Source organism: Macaca fascicularis, chromosome 14, assembly GCF_037993035.2.
Source record: "Macaca fascicularis isolate 582-1 chromosome 14, T2T-MFA8v1.1".
Lineage (NCBI taxonomy): Eukaryota > Metazoa > Chordata > Mammalia > Primates > Cercopithecidae > Macaca > Macaca fascicularis.
In genome coordinates, this window is record NC_088388.1 from 10,490,204 (window position 1) to 10,518,047 (window position 27,844).

The 27,844-nt window shown below is 56.2% G+C and overlaps 2 protein-coding genes across 25 annotated transcripts in view; one reads left to right on the forward strand and one right to left on the reverse strand.

Moving 5' to 3' along the window:
- Positions 1 to 1,532: 1,532 nt before the first annotated feature.
- RCOR2 (REST corepressor 2) lies at positions 1,533 to 7,492 on the forward strand. 5 transcript variants are annotated; one of them, XM_005577493.5, is made up of 12 exons: positions 1,533 to 2,364; positions 3,083 to 3,139; positions 3,441 to 3,521; positions 3,742 to 3,794; positions 3,881 to 4,042; positions 4,156 to 4,280; positions 4,367 to 4,436; positions 4,528 to 4,743; positions 5,763 to 5,840; positions 5,978 to 6,035; positions 6,178 to 6,407; positions 6,542 to 7,492. In XM_005577493.5, the coding sequence occupies exons 1-12, from the start codon at positions 2,238 to 2,240 to the stop codon at positions 6,854 to 6,856; spliced, it is 1,572 nt and encodes a 523-aa protein (XP_005577550.1). In that variant the 5' UTR covers positions 1,533 to 2,237; the 3' UTR covers positions 6,857 to 7,492. The 5 variants fall into 5 exon arrangements, with proteins under 5 accessions (XP_005577550.1, XP_015290057.1, XP_065384108.1 ...); XM_074013393.1 differs by having other exon boundaries at positions 2,224 to 2,364; positions 2,911 to 3,139; XM_015434571.4 differs by lacking the exon at positions 6,178 to 6,407.
- Positions 7,493 to 7,701: 209 nt separating this feature from the next.
- Positions 7,702 to 27,844, reverse strand: part of MARK2 (microtubule affinity regulating kinase 2) — a 75,781-nt gene continuing 55,638 nt past the window's right edge. For 2 of the 20 annotated variants that reach the window (XM_005577497.4, XM_065528033.2), the window contains exons 2-19: positions 23,636 to 23,815; positions 23,340 to 23,393; positions 20,705 to 20,753; positions 20,312 to 20,377; positions 20,152 to 20,222; positions 19,876 to 19,932; positions 18,899 to 19,135; positions 18,336 to 18,455; positions 18,135 to 18,234; positions 17,945 to 18,057; positions 16,370 to 16,502; positions 15,918 to 16,099; positions 15,543 to 15,640; positions 14,562 to 14,723; positions 13,663 to 13,920; positions 12,602 to 12,628; positions 10,427 to 10,471; positions 7,702 to 9,857 (exon numbers count right to left, since the gene is read on the reverse strand). In XM_005577497.4, coding sequence (XP_005577554.1) covers positions 9,497 to 9,857; positions 10,427 to 10,471; positions 12,602 to 12,628; positions 13,663 to 13,920; positions 14,562 to 14,723; positions 15,543 to 15,640; positions 15,918 to 16,099; positions 16,370 to 16,502; positions 17,945 to 18,057; positions 18,135 to 18,234; positions 18,336 to 18,455; positions 18,899 to 19,135; positions 19,876 to 19,932; positions 20,152 to 20,222; positions 20,312 to 20,377; positions 20,705 to 20,753; positions 23,340 to 23,393; positions 23,636 to 23,815 — 2,313 coding nt within the window. In that variant the 3' untranslated portion in view covers positions 7,702 to 9,496. The remainder of the gene's footprint in view (positions 9,858 to 10,426; positions 10,472 to 12,601; positions 12,629 to 13,662; positions 13,921 to 14,561; positions 14,724 to 15,542; positions 15,641 to 15,917; positions 16,100 to 16,369; positions 16,503 to 17,944; positions 18,058 to 18,134; positions 18,235 to 18,335; positions 18,456 to 18,898; positions 19,136 to 19,875; positions 19,933 to 20,151; positions 20,223 to 20,311; positions 20,378 to 20,704; positions 20,754 to 23,339; positions 23,394 to 23,635; positions 23,816 to 27,844) is intronic. The other 18 variants (XM_015434568.3, XM_074013391.1, XM_015434563.3 and 15 more) reach the window with 15 other exon arrangements.

Here is a 27,844-nt window from a genome sequence, read left to right on the forward strand (position 1 = left end):
CTCCAAAGGGTGGAGGTGCTGGGGACAGGGATGGCGCCCTGCCACTCAGGAGGGGTCGGCCTGAGAAGACTCTCTTAGTCTTGGAGCAGACCTCCTTAGCTCAGACCGGCCCCTGGTCCATTCATTCTCCTCCTTTGTCCAGACCTCCCCACCCTGGGGCTTGGTGCCCAATCCATGATTTAAGAGGAGGATAGAGGCCCCGTAGCCCTGGCCCGAGGTGTGGCGGGCAACGTGGCCGCTGGCTGGGTGGCCCCATGTGGCTGGACAGCGCAGCAGCCGGGTGGGGTTGAGCCTAGCTTTCCCTGGTTGTCCGCAGGAGCCCCCAGGAACAAGCGGCCCCAGCCGGGTCATGGCCCGACCGCAAGACCCCGGCCGCTCGGCCGCAGGCAGCGGGTGGGGGCAGGGATCCCTGGCTGGGCCCTGGGCTGCTTCTAAATTTAGGAATCTGATTACAGAGTGGCCGAGGAAGGGAAGGGAGAGAAGGGCGCGAGTGCGGGCTCGGCTCAGTCTGGGCACAGCGGGGTGTGCCCGGGTGGAGGTGTGTCCAGGAGACTGGGGCTCCGGGTGGGAGGGGCGGCGGGCGGGGGCTTCAGCTTGTGTGCGCGGCAGCACGTGCCCCGGGCGGCGGGGACGGGCACGGGCGCAGCTCGCAGGCTCGGAGCCGCCGCCGGTGTGTGCGCTGGCTCTTTGTGTGCCTGGCAGGGTGGCTGGGTCTGGCTTTGAAAGTCTCTGCCCACCCCCTCCCCCATCTCCGTCTGTGCCGCTCTACCCGCTTCCCTGTCTGTCACTCTGCCCATGCTTGTCCGGGGGGAGGGGGTGCTGCTTCCAGCTGGGGTGACAGTAAACCCAGTGGGGAGGAGACCCAGTTCCTCTATCCCCTGCAGCCCAGACCTTCCCCTACACCTCCCACTCCCCATCCCTCAGCCCTTGCTACCACTGTTTAGGGGTGCACACTGCAGCAGTTAAAGGGAACTGGGGCAACCCTTGGGGACCCACAGATCCACCAGAAGCCAGGCTCTGGCTGGGTAGCACTTGGAGGAACTCATTCCTTGCCTGTCCAGCCTCCCATCCGTTCTGGCCCCTAAGGGCGCATGAAGGGGGGTCCCCCCTGCGGAAGGGGGGGCGGGGAGTTCCTTGGCAGGAAGGGAAATGGAAGGAAAAGCTGGGCTCCACCCGGGCGGGCGGGCAGGCGGCCCCAGGGCCCCCGGGGCAGGCGGCAGTAACCCGAGCCCACTGGTGTGTGGTGCTGGTGTACGCGTGGGTGGGGCTGACCCCTGGCTACTCCTGGGGGGCAGTGGGGTCTCCCCCAGGGGCAAGTCTGGGAGCCCAGGGACGCGAGGGGGGCCCCCGCAGCGGGACGCGTGCCCCATCAGGGTCCTGATCCCACCCCCTGGAGGTCTGGCCCTGGCCCCCAGGCCCCGCCCCCCGGGCCCTCCCTCCCACCCCAGGGCCAGATGTTCAGCTGGCGGAGGCATCGGCTGGGGGAGGGGTGCTGAGGCCGCAGCCGGCACTACTTCCCTGCCAGCAGCTTCATTGTGTGCGCGAGGAGCGAGCGGCGGCGGAGAGCGGGCGAGCGAGCGGCAGCCCGAGCGCGGCGGGGAGAGCGAGCGCGCCGGGGAGGGTGCGAGGCGGCGCCCGCGGCTGAGCTCCGCCCGCCTCCCGGCAACTCTGCCCAGCGCCGCGCGCCGTGCGCGCCGTCCCGCCGCCGCCGCCGCCGCCGGGGCCCCGGCGGGCTGCCGTCGCGGGCAGGGGTCTGCTTGGGACACGGGTCCCCGCCCGGGGACTGGGGCATCCCCGGCGCAGCCGAGAGCCGCAGAACCCTGGGGGCGCAGATTGCGCTGCAGCGCCCGGCCGCTGAACGGCGTGGGCAGGTGGGCGGTGGGGTTCCAGGGCGCCCGGAGGACGGGGGACCCCGACTTAAGGGGAACCCCAACCCTGAAGGGCGTACATAGCAATCGCACCCCAGCCGCACCGGACCTTGCGCTCATCCCTTGCGTCCCCCACTTCTGCACAAACTTTTCTGACGCCCTGGCTCGTGGGGGTCGCGGAGAGCGCTGGGGCTGCCCGGTGGGCTCCCACCCCGCCGGACCCTAGCCACGCTGACCTCCTGCCTCTCCTAACCTCAGTGGCGACCTCTCCAGGCCGGGCCGGGCTAGGCACTCGGAGCGAGTGCAGCAACCACTGTCGCTCTCCGAAGGTTCCCGCGCCCCCCCCCCCCGGGGCAGCTGGGCGGGGTAATGCCCTCGGTGATGGAGAAGCCGAGCGCGGGCTCCGGGATCCTGTCCCGCAGCCGGGCCAAGACGGTGCCCAACGGCGGACAGCCCCACTCGGAGGATGACAGCAGCGAGGAGGAGCACTCGCACGGTGAGCCAGGTGGCCTAGGGTTAAAGGCGCGCCGGCCTTGGGGGAGCGGAGTGGGGCGGGAGGGGGAAGAGTTGCAGACCACGAGTCTATTACACTGATGGCTCCTGCCTCTCCTGGATTGGAGCCTCTGCTTTGCTTCTCCCCCAAGCCCAGGCTGCCGGCACAGCCAATCTGGAACCTGGGCCCCTAGCTGCTGTGGAGGCGTCCTGTCGGCCCCTCCCCTGCCCTCAGCTCCTCAGGGACCGAGGCATCCCTCCCTTGCATAGAGTGGATCTCTCATACCTTGCCATCTTGCAGGGGACTGAGGTCTGGCTGGAGCAGGGGCTGGAGAGACACCTCCATACAGAGCTGTGAGGCTCCTGTGGTGGGGAGGAGCCTTGGGTTCCTTGCAGGGCTGTGGTCCAGGTCTAGGGGCTGCCCTCCAACCCGGCTCCCCTCCCCCCAGCCGGAACAAAGCACTGTGCTTGGCCTGGGCTCTAAAACCGTCCCCTTGTCCACCCTCCAGCCCCAATGGCCATGACTGGACAGGGTCTTTTCCTCTTCCAGTCCCTTCTGTGGCTGCAGGTAACTGAGGGGGACAATCAGGGAAAAGTGAGCCTCCTGGAAGGTGGGGGCCCTGGGTGGTCAGGAAGAACTCCAGGCCAGCCACCTCCCCCGCCACATCCTCTCTCCCGTCCGCCCTCCCTGGAGTCCTGACTACCTCCCCCTGGCTCCACAGACAGCATGATCCGCGTTGGAACCAATTACCAGGCCGTAATTCCGGAGTGCAAGCCTGGTGAGTGGCAGGACAGGCTGTGAAGTGGGGTGGGGGTGGAGGCTCCGGGCTTAGCCTGCAGCCCCACCTGGGGTGCCCTTGGCTGGCTCCCCCTGGGAGGACAGGCTGGCAGAGGTGGGTGGCCCTGTGGCATGGTTAGCTTTCCTGCCCTGCCTTCTTGTCTGGGTCTCTGCCCCTCCTTCCCTTCTGGGCCTCAACCTCCCTGGCTCCACTCCTCTGCTGCCCTCTGGCCATGGGTCCAGCCAGGCTTGTGCCACCAGGCTGATCTGAGTGTCTTCCCTCCTGCTCCTCGGCCTTTCAGAGAGCCCTGCACGCTACAGCAACAAGGAGCTGAAGGGGATGCTGGTGTGGTCACCCAACCACTGTGTGTCAGATGCCAAGCGTGAGTGGGGCACAGCCCTGGGAGGTGGGGGCTTGGGTTCATCCCAGCTCCAAGCCAGCTCTTCTCAGAAGAGGGCTGGAGGCTGTGTGTGTGGGTCCAACCCTTGCCCTGGGGCTCGTGTTCAGGGGCCTGGCCGCTGGGGGGTGGTCCCTTTCTGGACAGGCCTGGGTTAAGAGCTATAACCCCCTTCACCAAGACCCTGCCCCTCCTGCCCCTGCAGTTGACAAGTACATTGCAATGGCCAAGGAGAAGCATGGCTACAACATTGAGCAGGTGAGCCTTGGCCCCTAGGGACTTGGGAATGGGGTGGAATGGTGCTGGGGGCAGCTGAGCCTGAGCTGCCCCTTGCCCCGGGCCAGGCGCTGGGCATGCTCCTGTGGCATAAGCACGATGTAGAGAAGTCGCTGGCTGACCTGGCCAACTTCACCCCATTCCCTGACGAGTGGACAGTAGAGGACAAGGTGCTGTTTGAACAGGCCTTTGGCTTCCACGGCAAGTGCTTCCAGCGTATCCAGCAGATGGTAAAGCCCTTCCACCCCCACTCCCTGGCGCTCCTCTGCCCCTCCTTTCTGAAGAGCTTACGTGGGGCCCAGAGTCTTGAGTGGGCCCCAGCTTCTGGCGTTGCCTCCTCCAGCTGCCTGACAAGTTGATTCCCAGCCTGGTGAAATATTACTACTCTTGGAAGAAGACCCGCAGCCGAACTAGCGTGATGGACAGACAGGCCCGGCGGCTGGGGGGCCGCAAGGACAAAGAAGACAGGTGGGGGCAGGAGCAGGCACTGGGCATGGGGGTAGGTAGAGCTCCTGGCACCTGCCTCATTCCCTCCCTGGCCCCTGTGTCAGCAGTGATGAGCTCGAAGAGGGTCGAGGAGGCGTGAGTGAGGGAGAGCCCGATCCTGGAGACCCTAAGAGAGAGGTGAGCTCCCAGAGACTCTGGGCCCTGCCTGCCTGTCCTCTTGCCTCTCTCAGGCTCTGCACCACCTACCCGCCTCTCCTTTCACTGGCAGCCTCTGCCCTCTCGGCCCCTGAATGCACGCCCAGGCCCTGGAAAAAAGGAGGTCCAGGTATCTCAGTACCGCCACCACCCCTTGCGAACCCGGCGTCGCCCACCCAAGGGCATGTACCTGAGCCCTGAGGGCCTCACGGCGGTGTCAGGAAGCCCGGACCTTGCCAACCTCACGCTCCGAGGTCTTGACTCTCAGCTCATCTCCCTCAAGCGCCAGGTGGGGCCCTGGGAAATGATGGGACTATGCAAAGGGGGCACTCGGCACCTGGGAACTGAAGTCTGGGGGGAGCTGAGGTGTAAGTGAGATGGTTCAGGGGCTGAGCCCCATCCTCTCGGACTCTGGGCAATGCGGTGTTCTTTTTGGGCCTTCTTTTAAAAAACTGGTCTGTAGGCTGGGTGCGGTGGCTCACGCCTGTAATCCAGGCACTCTGGGGGACTGAGGCGAGAGGATCACCTGAGGTCCAGGGTTTAAGACCATCCTGGCCAACATGGTGAAACCCCATCTCTACTAAAAATACAAAAATTAGCTGGGCATGGTGGCACATGCCTGTAATCCCAGCTACTTAGGAGGCTGAGGCAGGAGAATCGCTTAAACCTGGGAGGCAGTGGTTGCAGTGAGTGGAGACTGCACTATTGCACTCCAGCATGGGCAACAGAGTGAGATTCTGTCTCAAAAAAAAAAAAGGCTGGGCACGGTGGCTCATCCCTATAATCCCAGCACTTTGGGAGTCCGAGGTGGGTGGATCACCTGAGGATGGGAGTTCGAGACCAGCCTGACCAACATGGAGAAACCCTGTCTCTACTAAAAACAATACAAAATTAGCCAGGCGGAGTGGCAGGCGCTTGTAATCACAGCTACTCGGGAGGCTGAGGCAGGAGAATCGCTTGAACCTGGGAGACGGATGTTTTGGTGAGCTGAGATTGTGCCATTGCACTCCAACCTGGGTAACAAGAGTGAAACTCCGTCTCAAAAATATATATATATATGTGCGTGTGTGTGTGTGTGTGTGTATATATATATATATATAGTAAAAATAAAAACTGGTCTGCAGAAAGGGGAGAACCCCAGCGGCTCCCCTACTGAGTAGTGCAGGGGGAACAAGCCAGATGGTGGACGGCAGGGAGCTTTGCCGGGGCAGTGGTGCTGGTGTCTTTGCAGAAGTAGGGTCCTGTGAAGGGCATGGTGGCCTGCCTGAGATGGGAGTCTGATGTTCCTCCACTTCCTGGCCTTCCCAGGTACAGAGCATGAAGCAGACAAACAGCAGCCTACGCCAAGCCCTGGAGGGCGGCATTGATCCACTCCGCCCCCCGGAGGTATGGCCGCTCTTTAAGTTAGGGTGCAAAAGGGGATCTCTCTCTGGAGGTAGAGCAGAAAGAGTACTACTTGGGGAGCAGGGCTGCCATTTGCATGGTTTTAAGTCTAAAGGATATGTGTGTTCCTTGCTTTCCAGGCCAACACCAAGTTCAACTCCCGCTGGACCACAGATGAGCAGCTTTTGGCTGTCCAAGGTGGGTTAAACTGTGGTGAGAAGAGAGAACCCCAGGAATCTATCTCCCCACCCTCCAAGGAGTGGGGGGGGCAGAGGGGAAGGGTCAAGGAAGTAACTAGTTCTAAGGGGTATTGACGCTGCTGCCCTTTTGACCCTTGCAGCCATCCGTAGGTATGGCAAAGACTTTGGGGCTATTGCAGAGGTGATTGGGAACAAGACTCTGACCCAGGTGAAGACTTTCTTTGTGAGCTACCGGCGCCGCTTCAATCTGGAGGAGGTGCTGCAGGAATGGGAGGCTGAGCAGGATGGGGCCCCTGGAGCCCCGGTCCCCATGGAGGAGGCTAGGAGAGGGGCTCCATTGCCAGCCCCAGCCCTAGAGGAAGATGATGAGGTGAGAAGGGTTTCTCTCTGAGAAACCCCTCAGAGAGAGGAGGTGAGGCGAGGCGAGGCAAGGCGCTGCCTCGGTCCTTAGACTGGGCTGAGGGCAGGAAGAGCCTGGCTTCTCACTCTTTTCTCTCCCCTCAGGTCCAGATTACAGCGGTCTCCACGTCTGTGCCCCGATCAGTGCCCCCTGCACCACCACCCCCTCCACCTCCCACCTCGCTGTCCCAGCCGCCCCCACTGCTGAGGCCACCTTTGCCCACGGCTCCCACTCTGCTCCGACAGCCACCCCCACTGCAGCAGGGCCGCTTCCTCCAGCCCCGGCTGGCCCCCAACCAGCCCCCACCACCTCTCATCCGCCCCGCTCTGGCTGCCTCCCGCCACAGTGCCCGTCCTGGCCCTCAGCCCCCACCCACCCTGATTGGAGCCCCTCTGGAGCCCCCAGCACCCTCACTCTGAGCCCTGTGGTCTTCCACCAACCACAGGCTCCAGGATCCCTTTGCTGGCCATCTCCAGGCATCTCTGGTGTCACCGAGGACAGAAGGGACTAGGGATCTGGCGGGGTCTTTGGAAGACCAGAGCTGCGCACAGCCCAGCCCCGCCCTGTGGGTTCTGCATGTGTTCCTGGCAGCTGGGCCTGTCTCCTGTGGCCATGGCCAGGCTCAGGGGCCTTTGAGCTGGCCTGAGGGCACTTTCGCTTCCTGGCTGGGACTGGAATGGCTGCCTCCTAGCCTGCTGGGGCTTGGCCTCTGGGCTCTGCCCTTTGTGTGTCGGGGGTAGTGACCTTAGCATGGGGTGGGGAGAGGGCAGTTGGGTGTGCTGGCTGTTCTCATTCCTCTTTCCCTTATTTTAGCAATAAGTCTGGGGTGAGGTGGGGAGGGAGGCTGCAGAGGGGGAGGTGGGCAGAGGGGCCTTACAGCAGCAGAGGCTGGAAGAGAAGCTCTGTCTTCAGGGGCCAGCTGGGAAATGCTGTGGAGCTGAGGGTGCCCACCAAACCCACCTTCCAGAAACTTGGAGAAATGGGGGTTGGGAATTTATGCAGACATGGGTTTATTTTTCAACATTTTTTAAAAATTAAAAAAAAATAAAACCTAAGCTTACTGAGTTTTCTTTCCCTTTTGGTGCAAGGGCCCTGGGCTTTGCTTCCTGTCTGTGCCCTGTGGGTGGGTGGGGAGCTGGGCCCACCCAGCAATGGCCCCAGACAGGAATCAAGTGTCTCCTGCAAGGCAGGCGTGCTGGGCCACATCTTGCCCACAGGGGACTGGGTCCCTGCCTGGCTGGGAGAAGAAACAGGAGGAGGCAGCTCAGATTCCAAACATTCTCTTTATTATGTGTTTGATCCAGAGGAGAAACTAAGTGCAGGGTTGGGGAGGAGGGGGCTAGCCGGGGAGGGGCCACCTTGCCTGGGTGCCCCGGGCCCCTACCCCCTTTGGGAGCCAAGCCATGCCCTCCCGGCCCCCTCAGAGCACCCGGGCTGTTCCATAGGGCAGGAGGGGGGAAGGGAGGGAGGGGGAGCCCTTGGTCTGAGCCGCAGTAGGAGTGTGGGGCAGGAGGGCTGAGGTTGGCGAGGCCCCTTCCTAGGACGCAAGGGCTCGACTTAATCGCTGAGCCTGGCCTGGGAGCGGGGGTGATGAAGAGGGGTGGAGTCATCATAAATCAAAAAAAAAATAAAATAATAAAATAAAAAATAAAACCCATCACAAAAAAATGTACAACTCAGGTGAGGGTAGGGGCAGCCTCTGTGTAGGACTCCCTCCCTCAATTTCTCAAGAACAGAAACAGCAGAGAAATAAATTAAGGGATGCAGTGGCCACCACCAGCCAAGCGCCCAAAACCGCCCATGCCCACACTGGCCACTGAGGGCAGCAAGCTGGGAGTCGCTTTGCCTATCTGTCCCCCACCCTGTGGAGGGCAGATGCTCCCGGCCCTGCTGCCTAACCCAGCCTTCTGCCAGGTGGCCCTGGAGGCCCTGGGCAGTGTCTCCTGAGAGGAGGGGGCGACAGTGTCAGGAAGAAAAGGCAAGGCTGAGAGATGAGAGTGGTGAGGGAAGTCACTGCTATGGAGAGAGCTGGTGCCCAGATTAATGCCAATGAAGGGGAAGCCATGGGGAGAGGAAGGGCGAGGGGGCTGTGCTTTCAGACAAAGGCTCCCCCATCACAGAGTGCCCAGTGGCCCTGCTCTGGAGACCAACAGCCCAAGCGGCCCCCCTGGGGACCGAGGAGCCAATTTGCCCTGCAGTCCCCTCCCCTCTCCCAGCCCTGGGGTCAGCCCCTCCTTCTATCCGGGAGGGGTGGGAGAAGATGGCACAGACTTTGAGGAGGGAACACACGTCCCCACAGCAGCTTGTGGAAGGAAATGCCCAGCTCTGGGAAGGAGGGGCAGAGGGTACAGTGTGGAGGGAGGCGGAGCCTTGTGCCGGCCCTCCAGCCTCGGCAGCCCCGGGGCAGCCCCCAGTCCCACCCACTGCAGGGCTGCGCAGCACCCCCGCCCCCTGCCCCGCCACCCAGGCCTCCAGCCCAGGGGCCTGAGGTCAGGGGAAGGCCACCTCTGGTGGTTTGCTTGGAGGGGAAGGAGGGAGGAGAGGGAAGAAGCCCACAGTGGGCCTGGCGGAGGGCCTGACGGGAGCTCCACCACTCTTGCCTGAGAGTGTTCCAGCCCTGAGCCACCCTCCCGGGAAACCCCACAGATCCAGTCTCGACTGTCCCAATGGGGCAGGGAGGAAAGGTGGCCGCTGGGATTTTTTTTTTTCTTTTTTTCTTTTTGGTAATAAAAAATTTCTTGGTTTAGGCGAAATACTCTGTGCAACCGCAGTACCGAGGGGGAGCCCTGCCCCCCCATCCACCCTCCCCTTCCTTTGCCTCCAGTTGGGGAGAGGGGAAGGGGGAATCTCTGGGCAGGGGTGAATGTGGGGGGCTGGAGAACAATCTCCCACCCCCCACAAACATGTAAGTGAAAACTGAGAAGGGCCAGGGAGGGGAGAAGTGCCAGCAGGGGAGACACACCAATCCATCGCTGCAGTCTCGCCCAGGTGGGGCGGCGCGGCGGCCCGGCAGCCCGTCCAGCTGGCCCGCCCCCGCCGCCCCCGCTCCTGGCAGCCTGTTAAAGCTTCAGCTCGTTGGCTATTTTGGAGGCAATGTTTTTGAAGGCCATGGAGGTGCCCGATATCCGCTTAAATCGAACCCCATTGAGAGAGAGCCGCGGCAGTTTGCACACCTCCATCTCCCACTGCACGAAGTCCTCGTGGCCCGGCGTGCCGTGCATGCACAGCAGCATGTATTTCTCATGCAGCTCGCTCTGGCAGCTGTTCGCGTCCAGCACCTTGCGGATCTCCCGCATCATCTCGTTGGGCTCCATGGAGCTCGTGGTCTTCATACTCCACGTGAAGCGGAGGGAGCGGGGTTTGGCCTCCCGAAATTCTTCCTTTTCTTTGTCGTTGACGCCACTGCCCACCACGTGAGGTCTGTGGAGAGGGCAGAGGCGGGCGTCACGGGGGGCTGAGGCACCCCACCCCAGGAGGGCCACCCTGGCAGACAGCCCTCGAGCCCAGAGAGGAGAGCGGGAGGGAGCAGGAGCAGCCAGGCACGGCCCCTGGCCGCGGGGGCGGAGGGAGGCAGTCCTCCAACCCCTATGTGTCAGGACAGTGAAGGGGAGAAGCCAGCCTTGGGGTAGGCGGGGTGGGGTCAGGGAAGACACCGGTGCCCTCAATAGCACCAGCACAGACTCTATCTCCAGAAAGAAGCCTCGGAGCACAGGGAGGTGGGATAGGCCAGGGGTAGGAATCTGTAGCCCCGACCACCCGACCCAGAACTCCGACTTCCAGAATATACCAGACCTGAAGAGAAGGGCCCATTAACTCCTGCAATTGGGTTTGGGAAGGGGAAACTCTCTGAGGAAAGGGAGGCCCCAGAGGGTAGGGACAGGGCAGAACCACGGGAGGAAGAGCCAAGTGGCAGAAGGAAGAGAGGAGCAGGAGGCTTGTGGCAAGCCCGGTGGCCCGGGCAGGGCCAGTGCTGGCTCCAGCCCTCTCACCTGAGCGTCTCCACTCGGTCTTTGCTTTCAGGTTCATTCAGGTTCCTCAAAAAACAGAGCGAGGGAGAGTTTAGTGCTGGGATCTCTCGCTCCTTCCGCCGCCACAGACCCAGATGAGAGTGGGTCTGGGGAGGTGCCACCAGTGGGTGGGCAGGACCCAAGCCCAGGGCCCTCTGCCCATCACCTGGCAAGCCAACAGGGCTCTGCAGCACCTCACACTGGCGGCTCAACCATTCCTTTCCAGCAGGGAGCCCAGCACATGGGGCCTGTCCCTCCCCACACTCCCAGATCTGTGCCGGGGAGAAGGAGCCTCCGCTCTGGGGGAGGAGGGGGAGTGGCTGTGCACGCACTTCACTGAGCACACCGAGCACACAGCCGGGCACGAGGCTGCTCCCCCACAGCCAGGGCTCACGCGCTGTTCTGGGGGTTGCGGGTGTGAGTAAGTTTTTGGAGCCACACGCTAGGGTCTCAGGACTGCAGTCCTTTTGGAGGAAAGGGGCTGCAATGCTTTGGGTCTCTGTAGGAGGAGGGGCTGTGGCTACGCAAGGGTCTCTGTCAGAAGGCTCAAAGTGCCAAGGCCTGGGTCTGCATGGTAGGCACCTGGGGATGGGTGCCTGCTGCTGAGTGGAAAAGGCCGCCTCCTCCGACCTTTCCCAACTCCCCTACCTGCTGGCCTGCCAGGCCATCTGCTCATACACAGGGAGGACGAGGGCGGGGCGGGGCAGACACCTTGGGTGGGTGGGTGGGGAAGAGGTCTGGCCCCGCTGAGCGGCTTCTCCAGCTCCTGGCTGGAAGATGGGTGTCTGGAACTAGGAAATTGGGGATTGCAGAGGGAGGATGTGAGAGGAAGGAGAAAGAGCAGCAGCACATAGAAATAAACAGGAAGACACAACCAACACAGGGGTGCACACAAGCGCACTGCGAGCAGGGAGCCCGGCTGTGCGAGGAAGGCACCCGCCCCGCTCTCTCCAGATGCCCTGTGGGGCAGCCCCCTGCTGGGGCCCCTTGAGGCAGCAGCCAGCCAGGCAGTCAAGCGCTGGGTGAGAGGAGGAGGGGATGGGGAAAGCCTGAAGACCCTGTCTGGACGTTCCTCCATCAGCTGTGGCACCAATGTGCCTGCCAGGCATCCCAGTTCCAGTGCAGGGCCTGAGCAGACAGCCCTGGGGAACAAGCACTCTTAACCTGGCCCTTGGTCTTCAGCTTGGTATTTGGCCCCCGAGGCCTGCAGAGAGGATGAGCCTAAGGCCAGGGGTGAAACAGCCAGGAAGGGGCCCATGAAGGGAGACCCCTGGGTAAGGGTGCAGAGATCTGTTGTTTTGCTAGGGCTTGGGGTAGAACGGCCCTTGCCCTGGAATGTCCCAGCTCCCGGCACTTTGGAAGGGACAGGCCATATCTGGAGAAAACAGCCCAGAGGAGAAGAGGCTTGATTTATCCAGATGCTGCTGGTGGCAGGGGTGTTGGGGCAGGGGTGCGGGTGGGTGGGGCTAGTCCTGCAGGAGCTGCCAGGAGGGGGTGCTGTGCTCCATTTGTGAGACAAAAGCTCCTAAGGTCTGGAGGATCTAGACTGAAACCTTGGGGCCCCAGGGTCCCTGTAGTGTCTCCAAAGTCCTGCCATCCCATAGGCCAAGGGGAAGAGGTCACACAGCTCTGAAGTTCAGGAAGCCCAGGACACAGACAAGATACCATCCCAGATGCACTTGTAACCCTGGAGCTTCCTCACAGCGCATGCACATGACAGGGGAAAGGGCCAGGAAAGGATCCCAACACTGTGACCAAAACCTGGAGTGAGGGGGAGTGGGGATGGGGTGGGGTGGGTGAGAGGAGACAATCTTAAAGGGAGGCTTCCCTGAGACAGTCTCCCCTTACTTGAGGACAGGCGTAACTGTGGGCCCAAGGAAGGCCCCTCATTTTTAAAGCCATTTGCCCTGAGTGGGCCAATGTGGCCTCTTAGCCCTGCCTGTTCGTACTGGGGGCACTGAAGGCAGGCCCTGTGCCGTTGCCCAATCAGAGGCAGTCTTCATCCCTTTAAGATGGCAGAGAGAGGAGGGCCACACAGACTTGGTTAAGCAGATGGAGGAGAGTAAGAGCCAGAAAAGGGGAGTTAGTGATGGAGGCAGGACACAGGACACGGACACACACACACACACACACACACACAGCGGGCTCAACGCCTACCTTCTGGCAAACCTGAAAGACAGATTTCTAAAAAAACAAACAAAAAAAAAGACAAAATAAAAAAAGAAATAAAAAAAAACCAACAAGACGGTATGTGGATAAGCAGGTGGGGAGTGGCTTCACAGGTTCAAGGGTCATCCCATTTTCGGAAGAGCCGCTCAGCGAGACTAGAGTCCCAGGCTTTCAGACCTGCCCACCCTCTCTGCAGGCCTCACACCTGCATTTTGGGGTTCAGATGGGGCAGTGGCTTTGGCTCCTCCAGCAGAGTGGAGTGAAACGTAGAGGAAGGGCAGGCGAGCCTGCTCTCTCAAAGCCCCTGCTGCTTCCTGAGCTGCTACTCCAAGGCAGGGAGAGGAATGGGCATGACAGGGACGCGGAGCATCCCAGGAGGCCAGCCAGTTGGCTGGATGCACTTCAAGCTGCCCCTCTGTGGTGGCTGGGGGCTCAGGTGTGAGAAACCCCATGAAGAGATCCCCACCCTGGGTCCAACACAGGAAAGCTTTGGCACAACCTCTGGTTAGGCCACTGTGGGCCCTCGCCAGTGATTTCATTTATAGGTTTCACCGTAAGAACCCCCGGGCGGAAGGGCACGGCTGTGGCTGCAGCCACAAACAGAACCAGCTAAGGGGAGAGGCAGTCAAAGGGACAAGAGACCAGGACAAAATTTTCCTTGCTGGCCCCAGCCTGGCTCATGCCTCATGACTTTGCAGCTGCGTCACCAAATATAAGTTTCCATGGGAACCCAGGAGAGAAGGGGGGGCTTTTATTTTAGCATCTGAGTTCACACTCTCCTAGAGAGGAGGCGGCATCGGCCATCTGCTTGGGGCCAGAGAATGAGGGGTGCCTGTAAGGAGTTGGGGAGAGGCCTAAGAGGGGTGGGCCTGGGCATACAAGGTGTTGACAAAGACCCAATTTCTTGTGCTTCCCCAAGCCTCTTCTAACCCCAAGACCCAATACCAGTACAGAGTGTCCCAAATCCCAACCCCCAACCCCTAACCCACTCCCAGTCAGGTGGGAAGGCCTGGCCTAAGCCTCTCTGCCACCCAAAGCTCCTTGCTTACCTGCGTACAAACTTGGAGGTGAACTTGCTGAAGATGCTCCCAGAGGCCCCCCGCCGGCCCTGGCTGTGGCCAGAGGGAGAGGCTGGGGTCACACCATAGGGCAAATTCTGCTGGTCCCGCACCTGTCGGAGCTGCCCAGCATGGAAGGTGCTTCGGCTGGACACACCCCGGGGGAAATTAGTTCGGTCTGGGGCTCCACCACTGCTGCTGATGTTGTGGGCGGATGGGGAGGCGACAGGGACACGTTGGGGGGCTGTGCTGTGAGAAGAGAAGTGGGGTTGAGGGGGATGAATTAGGGTACAGGACAGCCATCATCACTGGGCACCTGGACACCCTGTGGTGGGGACAGGGAGGGGGATGCTAGGGCAGAGGCAGCCATCACGAGGACACAGAAGGAAGGGTGTGACTATTGAGGACAGTGGTGAGAAGGAAGTCTTGTGGAAGTGGAAGGAGATGGTTTGGGAAGGGAGGGAGGGAGGCAAGGAAGGACCCGTGTGTGGAGTGTGGTTTAGGCTGGACAGAGCGGCCTCCCTGGGAGCCGGGCAGATTGGACCCTCAAGCGGGCAATGGGGACCAACCCTCGAGGATTGAGTCCCTGTGATGCCGACTATCCCCGGGGTCCCTAAGGAAACCCAGGAAGGTTCAGAACAAAAAGGTTTCCCTTTGGAGCCTTAGGACAGCTTCCTGCATACCTGTTCTGAGAGGGAGAACTGGAAAAGAGGGGCATTAACGCTCTTTTTTGTTCCCTCCACTTCCTGGCCGCAGGGGACAGACCCATTTCTTGTGGCTAAGATGACAAGAACAGAGCAGGACCCCCAAGTGGGAAGAAGAAATTGCTGGGGCAAGGGGGTAGGGTGGGCTGAGGGCAGCAGGTGCAGCAGCTGCCCCAGCACACTTGCCTGGGCCGCGGCACCTCACAGTTACTCTCCGTGGGGGGCAGCCCAGAGGCCTTGTTGGGGTGCACGGAGGCCGACATGGATTTCTGGTGCTGGCGGGGCCGGGCCGCAGAGACTGCGGCAGAAGCAGAAGCCGTGGAGGCCCGGGACCCTGGCATGGTTAGGCTAGGAGACAAAAGCAGCGGAGAGGCCCGTGTTAGGGGTGAGTGAGGGCAGGAGGCCTGGATTAGGAAGCAAGGGCAGGGGAAGGGCCAGAGCTGGGGAGCTCCAGCAGGGTAGAGGTCAGGCCTGGGCAGCAGCGGGATGGAAGTCAGAACTGAGGAATGCGGGGCTGGGAGTGGAGGTGAGTGAGGTCGGGAAGCAACGAGGTGGGTCAGAGCCTGGGAAGAGGAAACCAGAAATGAAGGAGAGCAGACAAGGGGCTGCTGCCTCCAGGCTGCACTGGCCTCCTAAGAATTCTAAGAACAAGAGAGTTTCTTCTACAGAAAGAGTGGGGTATTGCTGAGGGGAAGCTTTCATAAACTCTGAAGAGATAGAGCCAGGAATGCAACAGTAAGAAATGCGGCCGGTGAAGGCTGGGGAGCTCTGGTCTCATGGGGATGGCTGGAGTTGCCCTCTATGTGTACACCGCTCCAGATGGGCATCTCTTGGTTCTGCCCTGAGCTGGGACCCCCAACACAAGGCCTTAGGTGCTCATGTCTAGAGAAGGGCAGCTGCCATGCGCTGGCCGTGGTCGAGAAGCGAGCATGCAGCTGAGAGTCAGCCCCACACTTGGCAAACTGCAAGAAGCAGTCAGAGGAAGATGGGGAGGAGGCAATGGCGTGGAATAGGGGAGGGGAAAGCTGGACTGGACACAGCCAGGATGGAACTCCAGGGAGCAGGGAGCAATGCGCTGGCAGGGACAGGAGATGGTGCTGCTGACAGACATCACCCTGTGAGACGTGGCTCCCAGGGAGCGAGGCAGGCAGGGCCCGGGTCTCTCACCTGTCTTTGCCATTCTGGATGGAGGCCTGGCCGAGGCTGGCCCGCTCCAAAAGTGGGGAATTCCTGCTTCGATTTGTGCTGGTGGAGAGGACGCTGTTCTGTGGGGAATAAAGGGCAAGCGTTCTATCAGAAAGCCAAAGTGGTCTACAGCCAGGTTCTCCCGCAGGTTCATGGAACAAGCTTCCCCTCCCTTCCACCTGAAGCAGACAGCGGTAGGTTAAGGAAAGGATTCTGCTTTTACTCCTGGCAGCGAGGCTTCCTACTGCAAGCAGAAGTGGCAGCCAAAGGGAACAGAGTCTGAATTAAGAGAAGAGCTGCCTGGAGCGGGCAGGCCCCACCGCAGGAAGGAAGGAGAGGGCGGGGGCTGCGGCTCACCGTGGAAGGGGTTGGGGTGGTCTTCTTCCTCTCCAGGCCGGGCAGGGGGCTGGCAGGCACCTTGGCTGTGCTGCTGGCTTTCCGCCCCGACTCCCGGTCCTCCTCGGGCCGCTTATTTTCTGCATTGTTACTCTGAGTCTTCTTAGAGTAAGAATTAGAGGTGGGAATGGCAGGACCAGCTGCTGGGCCAGAGGGAGGGTGGGAATGCGTAAGGCCAAGGGGTCCACTAAGTACCAGCCCCATGCATGCTCATCTCCTACAGGGCTGGCCAACAACCCAGCAAGCCCCCATTCCACAGAGGTGAGGGAAGGGAAGTGGCTTGCCCATGGCCGTGCTACTAATAAGTGGCTGAACAAGGACTGAAACTTAGCTCTATTACCCAAGTCCCCACAGAACCTGTGACCTCTCTGGAGAGGGGTGACTCCCTACCTACAACTCCCAAAAGCATTTACCCTGGTCGCTGAAGCGCCGCTGCTTGGGATTGGCCGACACGCTGCGCTGTACCTTGTGGGATGGGGATGGGGCGCTGCTATTGGTCAGATCAGCTGAAGGCCGGGGCTTCAGGGTGATGGTGTCACCTTCCAGCTAAAAGAAACAGAAAACAGCTTCAAGGGAGGGCAGAAGTCACGTGGAAATCCCTACAGATGGACACATTTACACATACCACCCTCTCCCAACACTCCAACACCCCAGGATCATACCAGACATCCACTTGTAAGACCAATAAATCCCCCCTTCACCCTGGAGATACACATGCTCTGACACAGACACTGACAGACACAGCCTCAGAGAGGAATACATAAGCCACACACCCAGAGACACAAATATCCACAAGAACACATGTCCAGACTCAAGACCACTCCCCTCAACACAGAGCAATATGGGCCTACACCAAGTGGCAGCAGGCGCCTGTTTTTGTTTTTTTTTTTTTTGAGACGGAGTCTCGCTTTGTCACCCAGGCTGGAGTGCAGTGGCGCGATCTCGGCTCACTGCAAGCTCCACCTCCCGGGTTCACGCCATTCTCCTGCCTCAGCCTCCGAGTAGCTGGGACTACAGGCGCGCACCACCACGCCCGGCTAATTTTTTGTATTTTTAGTAGAGACAGGGTTTCACCGTGTTAGCCAGGATGGTCTCCATCTCCTGACCTCGTGATCTGCCCACCTCGGCCTCCCAAAGTGCTGGGATTACAGGCGTGAGCCACCGCGCCCAGCAAGCAGGTGCCTCTTAAGGATCCCACCACCAGAGGGACAGCAGGGCAGGGAGGCTGGGAGTTCATGTGGGGACACACAGATGATGAACAAAACCCAAATGGGCAGAAGAACAATCACAAAGTCTCCAGATCCACAGACGGGAAGACGGACACATACACACACACACAGATACACAACCCAAACATAAAGCACTAGACAGAAGCAACAGACTCAATAGCCAGGTGTGGTGGTGCATGCCTGTAATCCCAGCTACTTGGGAGGCAGAGGCAGGAAATCGCTTAAACCCGGGAGGCGGAGGTTGCAGTGAGCCAAGATCCTGCCATTGCACTCCAGCCCGGGCAACAAGAGCGAAACTCCGTCTCAAAAAAAAAAAAAGCAAAAAAAAAAAAAAAGCAACAGACTCAAGCTTCTGATCAGATACACACACAGACCCCCCTGCCCCACACACACCCACCCACCCATGCAGAAATGTACACTTCCAGATACAGAAAGACACAAAGATATCTAGATCAACACAGAAGTGCTAGCCGATGACCTAGACCCATCTAATCAACGCAGACTAACCTAGATCAACTACTCACCCGTATTGAAACTCTGACCCAGTCTCACACCGACCCTAACAGCTTTCTATCAATTCAGTCATGGAGATCAGTGAATGGGCCAGAGGACCTTAGACACCAAAGCTGAGGCTTAAAATTGGTGAGCAGAGAGCACACCTACTCAGAGATGAGCTTCTGCCTTCAACAGGTGTTAGAAGCATGGGTGCTACTGACAGTGAGGCTGGCCAGGTCAGAGAATGGAGCGGGGAGCACACACCTCGGAGCTCTTGTAGCCCAGGAGCAGATAGGTGGCCATCACCTCGTTGTATCTCTGGCCCACCAGCGAGTCCTGGATCTCTTCCCGTGTGTAACCCATGGACACCATCAGCTCTGCACAGGGGGACATATCGTTAACACTGGCCTCAACTCCTAGGCAAGCTTAACCTCACAGCCCGGCACAGCCTCACCTGTCCGCCGGGGGTCCTTGTAGTCAGGGAGTGGCTCCACATAAGGCTTTAGTTCATCATCTTCGTGACCCACATTCATCCATCGATCTTTCATGATTTGCTGGGGAGCACAGAGAAGGAAAAGGGCAGGGGGAAGAAAGTCAGCTGGAAAGTTTCCATGGGGACCCCAGGCCCTTCCGCCAGTTGGGCTCCACCGCTCACCTCTAAAGTGCCTCTCTTGCTGGGATTAAGAATGAGAAATTTCTTAAGCAAGTTTTCACAGTCCGTGGACATGTAGAACGGAATACGGTATTTTCCCCTCAGTACCCGTTCCCGCAGCTCCTGTAGGAGGATCCAGGGTTAGAAAATTGAAATTATCCCAAGGCCAAAGGAAGAAACATAATATCCAAGATCCTCAGAGCCTAGGCCTGGCCAGACATAAATGAAATATGGAAGAAGGCAGAGAGCCTGGGACAAGACACCTCACCAGAGAGGCAAGTGAAGTCAAATACCCTCGTACCCTCTAACTTGACCAGTCCGAGGCCTGCAATCCGGAGTGCCTTGGGGGATGAACACACACACAGTTTATCCCATCTTTCGAGAAAGGAACTGAGGTTATTCATTCCCAGGTGCAGAAGGCCTTTGACTGCTGCTACCTCAGCAAGCCCTTCTCTGAAGCTTTGGCTTGGGACAAATGTAGACAGGTGGCAAAGGCGGGAGGTCAGGGCTAAGACCAGAGGCCGAGAGGAAATGAGAAGCAATAAAAAGCTTGCACTTCACTCCACCTTGAGATTCTGTCCATCAAAAGGCAGGGATCCGCTGACCAGTGTATAGAGGATAACTCCTAGGCTCCACACATCCACCTCGGGTCCATCATATTTTTTGCCCTGGAAGAGTTCTGGGGCAGCGTAAGGGGGACTGCCACAGAAGGTGTCCAGCTTGTTCCCAAAGGTGAATTCATTGCTGAAGCCAAAGTCTGCAATCTTGATGTTCATATCAGCGTCCAAGAGCAGGTTTTCTGCCTAGGAGGTAAGATGGAAAACATCAGGGAACCAAGTGAACCAGAATAAGGCCCTGGGCAGGAAGGAGCTGAGGGGAATGGGAGAACAAATGGAAAGTCATCTTCAGTCTCAGAACTTTCTCCACCAATGTCAGGGCAGGGCTTCAATCAGCGTGAATGGGCTGGGCAGGAGGAAGGCAGTGCAGGCCCCTCCTCACATGGGCAGCCGTGGGACAGATGGGATCCGAAGGCCCAGAGACCCTGTGAGCTGTGCAAAGCTACAGCATCAGGCCCAGGTTAATCAAATCATGTCTGTGAGGACTCAGCAACCAAGAGACTCACAGGTGTCCTCAAACTTGAGTATCTTGGTAATGGAGATGGTATATGCATCCCTGCCTGAAAAGCAGCTGGGATACAGCTGTGGAACTTTCAGCACTCTTCCCTGGGTCGGCTACCAGGTTGCCTGAAAGACCAAGAAAGCCTGGAGTGTGCCTGCCTCTTTTGGCAGCACTGAAAGGTGATGTGCCAAGAGGTGAAATGGCAAAGGCCCCCTGCTCAAGGGCTGGAACGGAACCCGAGGTCCAGCCACAAGGTCTCTATCAGAGGCAGCCCTAGGGGCTTTCTGGTCATCTCAAAAAAAAAAAGAAAGGCTGGAGTTTCCTGAACACTCAGGGCCTGATGGTTATTGATGGTTTTATCATGGAGAATGAGGGGAACAACCTGGCCCCCACTCAAAGGCACAAGGAGAAGTACATGCCTTACCTTTAAGTCTCTATGGACAATAAACTTCTGGTGACAGTACTGTACAGCAGACACTATCTGAAAGGAAGGAAGAAGGGTTAACCCAGGGGTGCCTGAGGGTGGGCCACAGGGGCTGGCAGAGCAGTGATCCTGTGACCTAGTGCTAAGCTACCACACAGATAAGCAGAGCCCAAAGTACCCTCCAGGGGCCACTTATAGACAGGCAGCTTATCCTTATATGTCAAACCCCAAAAGGCAGAGGTCAGGTCCAGATCCTATGGAGGGAGTCACACCTACCTGGCGGAATTTGGCTCGAGCCTCTTTCTCTTTCATCCTGCCATGAGCCACTAGGTAATCAAATACCTCTCCTGTAAGAGACCAGGCAGGGATCTCAGTCAGAGCTGGCTGGAGGTGGAAGAAGTGGGGGCACAACAGGAAGAGGCAGTTCCACACCTACCGCCACTAGCATACTCCATGACAAGGTAGAGCGTTTTCTCAGTCTCAATCACTTCAAATAATTTAACTACAAAAGAAAAGGCCAAGGCTTAAGTCAAGAAGCAGCAGGGGCCACATACTGCTCTAAAACATGTCCAGGAGCATCCTGGGGATGAAAGTCTCCCCTCCTTTCATGATCCCCCACTCCCAAGAACAAGTTCCTCTCATGCCAGCCAAACTGCTAAGGACAGCCCAGTATGCCAGAAGCGGAAACGGATTTTGAGCTGAGCTTCCCCAGGGGCATCCTTGAAGACCGCAGACTCCAGAAGGCAGTGTGCCTTGGGGAGAAGATGACACGCTGGAAAGCAGAGCCTTGCTGTTGGGGAAGAAGAGAGAAATGACAACTTGTGCTCACCTATGTTGGGATGATTCAAAACCTTCATTATTCTTACTTCGCGGAATAGCTGGAAGATAAAATGCCAGGGGTCATGCTTGCTCAACTTGCTCCCCTCAGGTACCTCCAAACAGAGCCCCTGCTAGGATTATTTTTTCCCAAAAAAACCAAAACCAGGCAGGGAAAAGAAAATAGGGTGGTTGTCTAGCTCATGTGCAGCCTTCCCCGTGGCTAGGAAGTCGGGGAAGCTGGAGGAGGGCTGGCTATGGGGACGTGCTACCCGGGATGGCATTGGGATGAGCCAGCCGTGCCCTCTGCTGCGTCTACCAAATCCAGCCCCAAAACAGCAGGCGGGTTTTGGCTGGGTGCCTCTGCTGGAGGGAGTGTGAGCCCATGTGCGTGAATATTCAGAACCCGAGCTGCTGCCTTGGTTCAGTGACAGTACACACCCCAGCTTGGTCTGTGTAAAGGGGTGGTGGAGCACCAGAGGGGGACCCCATCATTTTCTGATTTACAGTAGTCAGAGGGCTCTGTTCCAGGGGATAGGCCTTTCCTTCCTGGGCCTCCAGGGTGGTGACAGAAGAAGCCACTCCTATATATAGCTGATGCCAATTTTAATCAAATCCACCTCCACACACTCACGCTCTCTTTGTGAAACAAAACCAGGGGCTCCAAACCATGTATTTTCATAAAGACAGATGACAGAAATGAACTCTTTCCCCTCTGCGGGGGCCAGAGAACTGGAGGTGGGGCTTTTTGTAATTCCAGGCCTCATCACTTGCACAAAGAGCAGAACTAGTTTTTGTTGTTGTTTTTGTTTGGGGGGGGGGGTAGGGGAAGCCCTAATTCAAGATATGGTTTATGGAATAAAGTGAATACATTTGTTTCCCCTTTAATGATGCCCCAGAGCTTTCCTGAGCTAGAACACAAAAGAAGAAAAAGGCTTTCCAATCTTCAGGAACCCAATGCTGACCTTACCCTTTATTAGAGCCTAGGTTTTTCTTACTTTTTTCCCTGGCCCAACAGATATTTTGGAAGAAGAGGCAAAAAGCCTCGCTACCACCCTCTGGGGTGGTAATGGGGAGCGGCACTGAAATGGGGCCAGAGGCAACTGCCAAGGTTTCTTCCCCTAAGGCTGCTCACCTGGCATGGAAGTGGCATTCTTCTGGGAGAACTTGGGGTTTTCTGGGCTCATCTAGACCCCTGAGGGGGCTAGCTTCTTCGATGTTCATTTTTTAGGGATTATTGCTGAGATCACATTTTTGGCCAGAATCAGACTGGCTTTAGTAACAGAGTCTCAAAAGGTTTTGAAAATGGCTCTATTTGTCCGGTGTTGGTGCCTTCCACAGAGTCAGGAAGAATTAGGGAGAAAAACAAGGTAGGGAGTAAGATGGCTTGGTGGACTGGCGATTATTACGATGGCAGGTTAGACTGCTCCCAAGGCCAAATGGCCCATCCCACGCTGACTTCTTCTGTGGGGCTGCAGCCAGTATGTCAGGAGCAGCCCTTTTTCCCTTCCTCCTGGAAAGCTCCAAGCAAGGACACCCTGGTGATGACAGCAATGATTCCACTGAACTGAAGAACCCTTGAAGGGATCCCAGGGGTAACAATAAATAGGAAACACCTTGGTTCTGGCTATTTGCACGTCAGGGGAACAACTCATCCACTCTAATTCCATGAGCATTGCCCTCAACAACAATCCTCAGCCCCTACTCCTAAGGTTCCCAGTATCACTGTATCTGACTCTAATGTTAGCACGAATCATGCCTTCTCCTAACTCAACTACCACAATATGCTTACGGAGAAAATATCTGATTTGCCACAAGATGAACAGAACTAGGTTTTGTTGAGAAAATTTGAGCTGGAGCTCATTCTCTAAAATGTAGCTGGCACAGAACCCAGCTGCAGGTTCCCTGTTTCCTCTTATTCTTGTATTTCTAAAGCCACTGCCCTGGATCATTCCAGATCTTGAAGTAGCTGCATGTGTTTCTAGTAGTGGCTACAAACATGTGTTTTTGCATAGGGCTGGCCGCAAGCCAGAAGATAACAAGATGCAGGAAGTAGGTCAGACAGGTAGGCCAAGCGGCTGGGAATGAACAGAAAGACTTCACAAGAGCCAGTGCCTGTGGCCAGGAAACCCACTCAGGAGGAGTCACTACAGAGGATTCAACTAAAACCCCTAAGGTAGCAGAGCCATGTGGGGTGGTGAGTGAAATGGCCGGAAAATTTAAACTAGGAATTCAAGAGGAGGTCTAAATGGGGTGAGTAGATCATTGACCCCAGAAGAGAGATTTAGAAAGGGACAGGAGGGCTGGGCGCGGTGGTTCACACCTGTAATCTTAGCACTTTGGGAGGCCGAGACGAGCGGATGACTTGAGGTCAGGAATTTGAGACCAGCCTGGCTAACATGGTGAAACCCCATCTCTACTAAAAATACAAAACTTAGCCAGGCGTGGTGGCGGGCGCCTATAATCCCAGCTACTTGGGAGGCTGCAGTGGGAGAATCACTTGAAAACAAGAGGCGGAGGTTGCAGTGAGCTGAGATCACGCCATTGCACTCCAGCCTGGGTGACAAGAATGAGACTCTGACTCAAACAAAACAAAACAAAACAAAACAAAACAAAACACAAACGGACAGCAGGTGCCATGTGCTTACCTTCTGGAGGCTGGAGGAGTTCAGTTGAGTCTTGTCAATGATCTTCACAGCTACCTGAGGATGAGACAAAAAAGCCCCAAATCACTTCTCTGACTAGGCAAAATCCAGGATTCCAATCTACTTCCTCCTTTATATTTCGCACTCCTTTTCATCCCACAGCTTTTTGCACCCCTATATGTCAGATCTCATTTCTGCCGGATAAACAAGAGGTTGGCTGCAGTAGTAGTCCCATCACCACCTGCTGGAGTGTCAACAGGGCTGGGAGGTGCTGCCATGTCCCCAGTCCCAGTGCTCACCTCTTTCCCAGTCAGGATGTGTCGGGCCAACTTCACCTTGGCAAAGTTACCCTTGCCAATGGTCTTGAGGAGCCGGTAGTTTCCAATGTGGGGCTGCTCATCAGCAGAGGTGGCTGAGTTGCGGCCCCGAATCATGTTGGACTTACTGCTGGGCTTGGAGTCAAGGTGTCCCAAGGTGGGCTGCAGGGTAGAAACAGAGATACCATTACAAGCTACACTTCCAGTCCTCTAAACACTCTCTGCAAAATATGTAAGGGAGGAGGGTGCAGGGGCAGACTCCAGGGGGCTGGTAGGCATGTGAAGAAACATAGGACAGGAGAAGAAAGGAGAGGGGGCTGAGATGACAGCCAGTCTTCACTCCAAAGGAGCACATCATAAGGTCCAGTGCCCAGGTCCTGTGGGTGGCAAAGCTCAGGAGCAGAGCTGTCCCATCACTGGCTCCCTGAACCTCCACTGGCAACACAGCAGCTCGTCTGGCTCAGGAGGGAGAGCCGGTACCCCACTTCCCACTATGCTGCTTGTGCAGACTGCGAGAAGACTGCATCTCAAAGTCATGGTAGCAACATGGTCATAACTGCTTCAATGCCCTCACTGCCACCCAAAACTTACATGAAACTTTATTATTTATTTATTTATTATTTTGAGACAGAGCTTTGCTCTTGTTGCCTAGGCTGCAGTGCAATGGTGCAATCTCAGCTCACCGCAACCTCCGCCTCCTGAGTTTAAGCAATTCTCCCACCTCAGCATCCCGAGTAGCTGGGATTACAGTCACACGCCACCACGCCCGGCTAATTTTGTATTTTTAGTAGAGACGGGGTTTCTCCATGTTGCTCAGGCTGGTCTCAGACTCTCGACCTCTGGTGATCCGCCCGCCTTGGCCTCCCAAAGTGCTGGGATTACAGGCGTGAGCCGCACCCGGCCATAATAACCTTGTTGGGTAGAAATGTAGTAGCCCTCCCTGCATGGAAGGACTGCATGGCCGGAAGTTAAACCCAAGTCTCCTGCATGGGAGACGAAATTTCTGCCGCTGAACTACCAATGCCCCACCGAACCTTTATTATTTATCACTTTACATTTATTTTCCGTCTCTCCCAGTAAGAATGGAAGCATGTGAAAGCAGGCATATATTCTTTATTCACTGATAGATCCCAGCACTTAAAGAGAGACTGGCTTATGTTTGCTGCTCAATGAGTACTTGTACAATGAAATGACTGACCGACTAGGTCTGAGCAAGGCAGCAGTCTGCCCTGCTCTGCCCTCCTGGCTCAAATGAGGGGACGAGGATGCAGAAGCTATAATGACCAGCACTGAACAGGCATACAAACATAATACAGGTTGAATATCCTTTATCCAAAATGCTTAGGACCAGAAACGTGTCAGATTTTTTATCGTTTTGAATTTTGGAATATTTGCATATACATAATCAGATATCTCAGGGATGGGACCCAAGTCTAAACGTTTATTTTTCACGTATACATTATATGCATGGCCTGAAGGTAATTTCATATTTTAAAATAATTTTGTTCATGAAACAAAGTGATTGAATTTTGATTATAACCTGTCATATGGGGTTACGTGTAGAATTTTCCACTTGTGGCATCATGCTGGAACTCAAAAAGTTTAGATTTTGGAGCATTTTTGCTTCTGGATTACGGATGTTCAACCTGTACAAAAAGGGATGGTCTAGACAAAAAACATTATCTACGTGAAGACATGTACATTCGTCAAACTGCTAAACACAGACTATGTGAGCCAGCAATTCCGCTCCTCAGTATATACAAAAGAGAAATGAAAACATAAATCCACAAAAAACCTGTAACCAAGGTTCACAGCACCATAATCCATAATAGTCAAAAAGTGGAAACAATTCAAATGCCCATCAGCTGGATGAACAGATAAACAAACGTAGCATCTCCCTACTGGGGAGTACTGGTTGGCAGTAAAAAAGAATATATGCTACAACACAGAAGAAACTTGAAAATGATGCTGAGTAAACAAAGCTGGTCATAAAGAACCACATATTGTATGATTCCATTTATATGAAATGCCCAGAACAGGCAAATCTATAGAGACAGAAAGTAGGTTAGTGGTTGCTGAGAAGGATGGGGGAAATTTAAGGGTGACAACTAAGGAGTGTGGGGTTTCTTTTTGGGGTAATGAAAATGTTCTAAAATTGATTATGGTGATGGATACACAACTGTGAATTTAATAAAAGTCACTCATTTAAATTTCAAATGGATAAACTTATGGTATATGAATTATCTCTCACTAAAACTGTTCAGAGTTTGAGCCAGGCAAGGTGGCTCATGCCTATAATCCCAGCACTTTAGAAGGCTGAGGCAGGAGGATCACTTGAGGTCAGAAACTCAAGACCAGCCTGGGCAACATAGGGAGACTCTGTCTCTACAAAAAATTAAGAAATCTTGGGAGATTGAGGCGGGTTGATTGCTTGAGGTCAGGAGTTCGAGACCAGCCTGGCCAACATAGTAAAACCCTGTCTCTACTAAAAATACAAAAAATTAGCTGGGCGTGGTGGCAGGCGCCTGTAATCCCAGCTACTAGGGAGGCTGAGGCAGGAGAATCGCTTGAACCCGGGAGGAGGAAGTTACAGTGAGCTGAGATTGCACCACTGCACTCCAGCCTGGGCAACAAGCGTGAAACTCTGTTTCAAAAAAACAAAATAAAATAAAAACAAATAAAGAAATCAACTGGGTGTGGTGGCACGCACCTATAGTCCCAGCTGCTCTGGAGGATGAGGCGGGAGGATCGCTTGAACCCAGGAGGAGTTCAAGGCTACAGTGAGCCATGATCATGTACTCCAGCCTGGGTGACAGAGTGAGACCTTGTCTAAAAAAAAAACAAAAACAAAAACAAAAACAAAACACACACACACACACACACACACAAAAAAAAAAAAAAAAAAAAAAACCAAAAATGCAGAGTCTGGTCTAACTCCTGATTAGAGCCCTGGTTTACAACTCACAAAGAACATCTCACAAAGAACATCTGGTACGATCGCTCCAGCATACTGCAACAAAGCATATGAGGCCACAGCCTCATCCCAGAACCATCCAGAGCTGCCTTGGAAACTTCAAGAAACAGTTTGGAGGGCAGCAGGGTGACCAGAGGAGTGTGAGTCAAAGTTCTTCCTTTCATGGCCCCTGTTGGCTGTAAGTGAAGCACTCAAAAACCACAGAGAAAAAGAAGGACTTGCTACTACTACCCAAGGAACTGTCCAGCATTCCTAGGCAAGAACCTTGCTAGGCCAGCCAGATGCTTTTCAGGCAGAAATGAGAGCAGCAAGTAAATTCAGTATCCTGATTCTGACATTTCCCCTTCTTCACTGTGCCCATGCAGGGCCTTTGCATAGTAGCTGCAGGGTGTCTTTTGGTGAGTGTTTGACCAGATTCCAGAAACACATGGGGTTGAACCTTGGAGGAGAAAGAGCCCATGTATTTGGTAGATGTTTGAAGGGGGAGGAGGCTCCTCTCACATCCCAGAAGAGGCCCTTTTAACTTCCTTCTTTCTCTCTTCCTCACCAACCTTTGCATCTCCATGAAGCCCCCCAGCCCTTACTGTCTGCTCATTCCAGCCCACAGAGCTCTCTGGTGCTCTGTTCTCCATGCACCCTGTAGCTCACCTAAGACTGGTTGGTTCTCAAACAGTGTTTGCTAGACAGGTGGATTTTTAAATACCTGCTTTTTTCCCTTCCAAAGGATCTCTAGGTTTCACATCCCTTGGAGAGCAGGGCATTGCTGGTACCTGACTGGGCCAGTCTCCTGAAGGGTACCCCAGCCCTGTTCAGCAGGGTACTGAAAGCCTGGCCTCCTCAGGCTACCTTTTTCTCAGCCCCAGCTTCCCTTTCCAGGCTGCTAGACTGCCTCCCACTTTCCCCAGTCTGCCTAAGGGGCAATGAACAGGAAAAACCTTCCTTCTGCCCCAACTCCTACGAGAGGAAGATGGGTGGGAAAGTTTCCTTGGCAACCTCTAGTTCACCTTCTAAGTTTGTTGTCACTCCCCTTTTCTCTGACGATATAAGTCCAAGGCAGCAGGAAGCGTGACAGTCTCTAAGTTCTCAAAATCCAGACCAGGGATTTAGCATCTACCTGGGGACTTGGGCCTTTTGCCAGTTGAGACCAAATCTGGGCATCCCACGCCCATCCTGAGCTCTGCTCTGCCCATCCCTCTTGGTGAACCGAGGGGCTGATC

Excerpts from the sequence above, each read along its gene's own strand:
- RCOR2 (XM_005577493.5), top strand. The coding sequence starts at position 2,238 with ATGCCCTCGGTGATGGAGAAGCCGAGCGCGGGCTCCGGGATCCTGTCC. Across the intron at positions 4,744-5,762 it reads TCATCTCCCTCAAGCGCCAG|GTACAGAGCATGAAGCAGAC; the intron begins GTGGGGCCCTGG and ends TGGCCTTCCCAG. Across the intron at positions 6,408-6,541 it reads CCCTAGAGGAAGATGATGAG|GTCCAGATTACAGCGGTCTC; the intron begins GTGAGAAGGGTT and ends CTCTCCCCTCAG.